Here is a 6,999-nt window from a genome sequence, read left to right on the forward strand (position 1 = left end):
AACATACACGTTACACATACGTTTGTTTATCAAACAGGATACCGGAATATTTTTAATAACGAAATCCTATTGTCAAAGAAGGGAATAGTTTATTTGAGGCGTCATAAGAAATATTATTGGGCGTAAGAGAAATTGTAATGTTATTATTTGAAGAATCGTATTTGCTCGTAATATCATAAAGTTTGGACTTTCATTTGCGGAAAAATGTTATTTATATTTCATCAAGAAAAACCATTAATATGGTTGCAAACAGGCTTACAGTTGAAGAATATTCCATCTGGAATCTTTGGATATCAGCGGGTTAAATTATTAGAATAACTATTACTGTATTATATTTTATTATTAAATCCCGGTAAATCGAGATTAGTGACTTGTCGGGAATGGGAATATGATTGGGCCGGCGGATCCGTGAAAGTCAGGGTTTATGACGTAATGATATTAAAAATTTTTGAATTCATAAAATTTTTATTAAAATGATAAACGATTAGCGATAATCGATGTATCAGCAGTAAGTACTGTTGAAAAACGTACGCGTATTACGCTGTCACGCATTGACGCATATGACGCATAAAAATTTTTTTCATTTAAATTTTTTTTTTTTTACGACTTTTTTAAAAGATTCCATATGGTTTATTTAAGTAGTTATAAATTTATAATGTATTAACGAATCCATTTCGAGTTCATTTCTAAAGTAAAAAATAAATGTGTTAACAAATTCATTACGAGTTCATTTCTAAAGTAAAAAAATATATATATTAGCGGATTCATTTTTAAAGTATGTTAACGAGTTTATTTCTAAAATAAATAAATGTGTTAACAAATTTCATTTCTGAAATAAAAAATGAATGTTAATAAATTCATTTTTCTAAAGTAACAATACGAATTTCACGCTTTAATTGAAACAACTTTAAATAATAAACAAAAAAAAATTTTTTTTTTTTCATTAAAAAAAGATTATAAGAAAAGTTTTTTATTATGAATACATATTTTTAAGTAATTAAAATTAAATAAAAAAAAAATTATTATTAAAAAAAAGGACGAACTAAAAAAAAAAATTAAATAACATTACAAAGAAAACCTTTCAAATTTTGAATTTTTTTTTTTTTTATTTATATTTTCCGTAGCATCATTTCTAACTTGATTAATTTATAATAAATATACATTTTTTTTTTCATTATTAAGAAAAAAAATAGAAAAAAAAGTCCAAATGTTTATATATATATATGTATATATTTCAAAAAGAAAAAAAATTCATTTTGAAAAAAAGGGGAAGAAAAATTAAAGGTGACGAAAAAAAAAAGCTTGGACCTCCTTCTTATTATTTTCTGAAAATTATTTTAAAATTTGTAAATTATTATTCAGCGGTAAATCTTACACAATCATCTTGAGAACCTATGAAAAAAAAATTAAAAAATTTATAAATTTTTTATTAGTTTCGTCGCGATACATTTATTAATTTCATAAATTACAAAAAATTTTATAATTATAATTACCTCTTTGAGCAACAGGCATTAAAACAGGTTGATGAGCAAATGAAGAAACCATGGTGCAAAGACGATAGTCACCAGCTGGCAAGCCTTTTTCAACTAATGCGGTTAATTCACCATTGCCGTCTGCTGGATCATTTAAACCTTTGAAGAAAGCGAAGATTTCGGGATTAAGAGGTTCATCAGGATTATCAATTTTTTGAACTGTTACGTGGGAATGGCCTTGAATAAATCCATCATTATCAAGAGTTTGTGGGAAGATGTAATATTGTTTTACGGGATCATCGAAAAAGCCAGTTCTTAAGTTAATTGTTTTGGTTCTAATAGTGAATGCTGTGTTAGCCGGAATCTTATCATTATTCTTTGGGAAACGGATTACAGTTGAAACCATTTGTTTCTTGCTTGGAATTTCTCCCATAACTGTAGTTACACATTCACCATTAGGATTTTGAGTTCCATTAAATAGGTCTTTCTTGGATATGTCACAAACATTATTTCCAGTATTTGAATCTACAGAGAATACTACTGCAAAGATATAAGCGGCCAAAATTGCCGAAATGATAAGTGATTTTCTTAAGAGACTCATTGTTTTTTTTTTATATTAAATTAAAATTATTTTAAAAAAAAAATTTATATTCTTAAATATTATTTTAATGGTAGTTGAAAAAAAATAATTTGGATAATTTGAAAAGGAATTCTTATTTTTTTTTTTTGTCGTTGATTAATTTTTTTTAAAGTCGTTAAATTCAAGAGAAAAAAAAATATATTTTTTTTTTTTAAATCGTTGGTACAAAAAAAAAAATATTCTTTTTTTTTCAAAATGAGTCAGGTCAAGATTCCAGCATTTTTATATCTTTGAAAGGACCAAAGGACCAAATGATTTTTTTTTTTTATTATATTATTATATTAAATTATTATATTATATTAAATTATTTTATTATATTAAAATAAATTAACGAAGACTATAAAAAAAAAATATCTATATATAGGACAATTTAACCATAAGTAGAAAGTTAAAAATATATTAATTATATTAATTATAAATTCTATATAAACTTGGAAAAATGGAAAACCGATAAAGCCCGCAATCATAACGTAAGTTTAGAGCCACGAGAATTTTGTTATATTTTAAGAAATGGATCCGAACCGATCGGCTTAATTTCTCATTATGATAAAAATCTTTCGTTATACAAAAAAAAAGTACAAATGAAAAAAAAGTAGATTCATATAAAAAAGTACAATAATAAAGAATAGGTAGTGATACAAGAAAATTAGTTAACAGGAAGGTGGTACAACTAAGGTTTATATTATCTAAAAAGGAAATAGCATGTTCATCAGGGATGTGATGGATAACAAAAAGTACACTCAATACCTGTGGATAGTCCGGACAATAAGATAAAATATATATTTTAATATATCAATTGTTATTTTATATATTTTAAAACTTTCTTCCGTGTGAAAAATTTAATATAAATAATAGAAAGCCAAGACCGGGGAGCTTAATAGGGTTTGATTGAATTTTTTGAATGAGCAATTTTTGACCATTAATAAATGTTTTATGCATGTAGTTAACGTTTCACAAAAAAAAAAAAATGACAAACATAGTTAAAATAAACAACTAATATAAATAAAAATTAATTAGCTAAACGCCAAAGTAAACATCAAAGCAGGAGAGAACAAGATAATTGGAAAGTACAAAAATAAACTTTCAAAAAAAAACGTTAACTTATATGAAAATTTACTGCGGATAAACTAAGGTTAACTAAGATTAGATGACAGGTACTTTTTTTGTGTAAAAGGAACTTACGATGTTTGTACAATAAACCAAATATATATATTTTTTTTTAAAAAGAATTTTTCCATTAAAAGTAAGTGTTGAAGGGATTTTCGTTTAGAAAAATTTTCATACCATATCGGAAAATCATTCATTTGTTTTACAAAATCAATTTTATATATAAAAAACGAATCAAACGATAAAAATAATTAATTATTAAAATATTCCCGGAATACGATCCGCGATGGTTTTTTTCACATTCATTACATTCATTATACATAATTGTTATTGTTATTTATCTTTTATTATTTATTATTCAACAAATTATTTATTATTACATCCGATATTATGTAACAAATTTTCTTTTTTTGTCTTTTTGTACACACAATTTATTTTTGTATATTTTACTAAAATCGTAATTTCCGTAATTCTTTAAACTTTATAATATAAAGAGTTACCAAATAATAATTATAATTGGAAGGAAGAAAAGGAGAAGGAGAAATCTCATTAAGTAAATAAAGTAAATAGAATCACGAAAACCACATAACTGGTAACTGGTAAAATATGCAGATGATTACATACTTCGTTTCTAAATAATTTTTATAATTTATAATTTATATAATTTATCGAAGAAATTAAAGTAAAAAAAAAAAAATTTATTAATAAATTGAAATAAATCATTTATTTATTTAAATCATATTTTAAAATACATTAAAAATAAATTTATTTCCAGAAAATTCTTACAGGAATAGAAAATCATTCATGCATGTCAATTATTAACATTTGACGAGATAGAACACAAAAAGGAGATTTTTCTAATAGGAAAAATGCCGCATAACCGCATGAAAAAAAAAAAATACCGCATTAAAAAGGTAGCGTACAAAAATTTTAATTATCCTTGGCATTTTTTTTTTAAAAAAAATGGGGTATAAAAATAAACAAACAATAGCACAACATTTTAATAAGGAGGAGCAATGTGGCGAAATTATATTATTTTTCTAATTTAGCCAAGTAACTTTTTTCTTTTTTTAATTAAAAAAAGTTATTTAATTTAAATGACAATAATATAAAAGGTCATTCGATTCAAGTTTACATAAAAGTTAATGTCATAATGAGAGAAAGGATCGGAGAAAAGAATTACGGAATTTAATTACATCATTTTTATTTTTAAAATAAAATGGATCAACATTCTAATTTTAACATCAGATGTACAATGTACAACCCATGATATTTTTTTTTTGATTGTTAATTACTTGATTAGCTTAAGTATGTAAGTATAATGGACCCGTTATCTCGTGTTTCTTAAATGACAGACATAATGCATGTATATGCATATAGTGACGAATTTTTGCTTATACAAAAAAAATTTTAATTTACACATTGTGTAATATAAGGGATAAAAGTAACATTTTCATTTGAAAATAACAAACTGGAATATGGAATACAAACAAATTTTTTAGAAACTAATTTCTTTTTTTTCTCTTTGAATGATAAATAATAATGCATTGTTTTCAATCCCATCATAAATATTTTTTTTGTTTGATAAAGAATTTCCGGTTTTTTAGCAAGAAATTTAAGAAAGAAGTGATAAAAAGTAACAAAGAGATATAATTAAACCTGTGTATTGTTACAATATGCGTTATTAACGCCAATGCAACCGTAATCATTTTCATATAATAATAATAATAATAATGTTATTTAGATGGTCTTAAAAACTTTGATGAACAAATCTATCTTTTTGAAATTATTTATCTTTTCATATTTATTCTATTTTTAGTAAAAATTTTTTTTTTTTAGGCACGTTTTCTTATAAAAAATTTGAGTAATAATTTTAAAAACAATATTTAATGATTCCAACAATACCATATTTGTAAAACAGCTTTATTCATTTTTTTAGAAATTTGGCGAATAAGAATGACTCTACTAAAAAAAAATAATTTCATTATTAATAATGAAAATAAAAAAGGAAAAATTTAACCTAATTTTGTAAAAAAGAAAAAAAGAAAAAAGAAATAAAGAAATAAAGAAATAAAGATGATTTTCTGATTACTAACAAACAATGAAAATAGAAAAAATAGAAACTAATTCCAAATTCGAATATGTCTCTCATAAAAAAAAAAAAAATTTTTTTACAAGGGTATATTGAGAAAAACTCTCAGAAAATCCATCTATATTACCCATACAAATAACATTCAATTTTTTGTTTTATATTATAAAGCATTCAACTTATTTAAAATAATATATCTGTCATAATTAATATAATTTTATTATTAGTGGTATCTATATAATTTTTTTATTCTCAAATATAAAATTATCATAAAACTACGATAAATGCAACGGAAGCTTTATTGAGTGATTTGCAACTACGATAAATGTAACGGAAGATTTATTGAGTGATTTGCAACTACTCTTATGGATTATGGACAACCTGCGCCCGATGTCATAGTATGCGCAGTAAAAAAAAATATCTCTTTTTAATGGGAATTAGAATGAAATTTCCACATGTTTCCCCAAGGCGTACATTTAACATCAAAACATCTACAATTATTTAATATTTTATCTATATTTAGTAAAATGGTATTTTTATACGATTCGTTATGAATTACCCAAATCAATATTTCCTATCATAATTTCTGATTACAGAAGATGGATAATTTGCAGCTAAAAAAAGTATTATTTTATTAGTTAAAAATACTAGGTACAACGGAACACATGAAAAATACGTGGTACAATAGACAATGTAAATTTAATTAATGTAAGCAAGCAAGCAGTGACATATTATAATTTACTGTGCCGTATATAGTATATTATAAAATTATTTAATGCATTCCGCATTTTATTTTACGTCATAAGGATATATTAAAATTCTATATTGATCTTTCCATTAGCAAACGACAATTATGGTTTCTTTAAGATTTTCATGTGTAATTCTCTTGAAATTATAGTATGATAGTATGATTTGAATTATTCCACTTCAAAACCACCATAGGTTTATATGATAGTTATGCGTGCTTATATTTAATTTGCACATATTACAGTATGTACTATGTACCGTACCAAATATTTTTTCTCATATAAAATTTTTTTAATCTTTTTTAAATGATTCACTTCACTTGCACCCGAAATTGCCTATATACTGCTGTATATACTAAGACTCGTTTTAATGCTACCGCTAAGAGAGTGAACAAGTAATTAAATTTGTTACACAATTTATAATATTTATTTATTATATATTTGTTATAAATAACGTAATAAATTCTAAATGACTCATTATAAACCAAACTAAGAAATTAATCATTATAATATAGAAAAGAGAAATAATAGATCATGTTGCATTTTTCGGTCACATGCAAAATAAACCATTCTATTGGTGAAACATGTTCGACATAAAAAGCTAAAATTTTTATGGGGTCAAAAGATTCGGATATTTCATGTTTACACAAAAAAATCAGATAAATCAGAACCCGACCGCAACCGGATATGAATAGGGCTAAATATGATCAATAATACGATCAATGTATAAAGATATAAAAGACAGAAAATTTTTTAATCATTATTCTTATTTCTTTATATTTTCTCATTTTACGTTATTATTATGATAAATAATTAAATATTTTTTTTTTAATATTGCTTAAATATTACTTTATATTCTTTACTCACTGGAAAATAAAACTAAAATGTATTAAAGTAGATATTAGCTTTAATATTTATTATAATTTAGTATTTGTTAGATTTTTA

The 6,999-nt window shown here is 23.6% G+C and overlaps 1 protein-coding gene across 1 annotated transcript; it reads right to left on the reverse strand.

Annotated features, from left to right (window-relative positions):
• Window positions 1-941: 941 nt before the first annotated feature.
• On the reverse strand, window positions 942-2,303 carry OCT59_014761 (uncharacterized protein). Its single transcript, XM_066150221.1, has 2 exons — window positions 1,494-2,303; window positions 942-1,392 (listed from the first exon to the last, which is right to left on the reverse strand). The coding sequence occupies exons 1-2, from the start codon at window positions 2,071-2,073 to the stop codon at window positions 1,355-1,357; spliced, it is 618 nt and encodes a 205-aa protein (XP_066002408.1). The 5' UTR covers window positions 2,074-2,303; the 3' UTR covers window positions 942-1,354.
• Window positions 2,304-6,999: the final 4,696 nt, after the last annotated feature.

This window comes from Rhizophagus irregularis, chromosome 22 (genome assembly GCF_026210795.1).
Source record: "Rhizophagus irregularis chromosome 22, complete sequence".
Classification (NCBI taxonomy): Eukaryota; Fungi; Glomeromycota; class Glomeromycetes; order Glomerales; family Glomeraceae; genus Rhizophagus; species Rhizophagus irregularis.

Coding starts and splice junctions, on each gene's coding strand:
- OCT59_014761 (XM_066150221.1), bottom strand. CDS start 2,073: ATGAGTCTCTTAAGAAAATCACTTATCATTTCGGCAATTTTGGCCGCT. Junction 1,393..1,493: donor AATGCCTGTTGCTCAAAGAG/GTAATTATAATT, acceptor TTTTTTTCATAG/GTTCTCAAGATGATTGTGTA.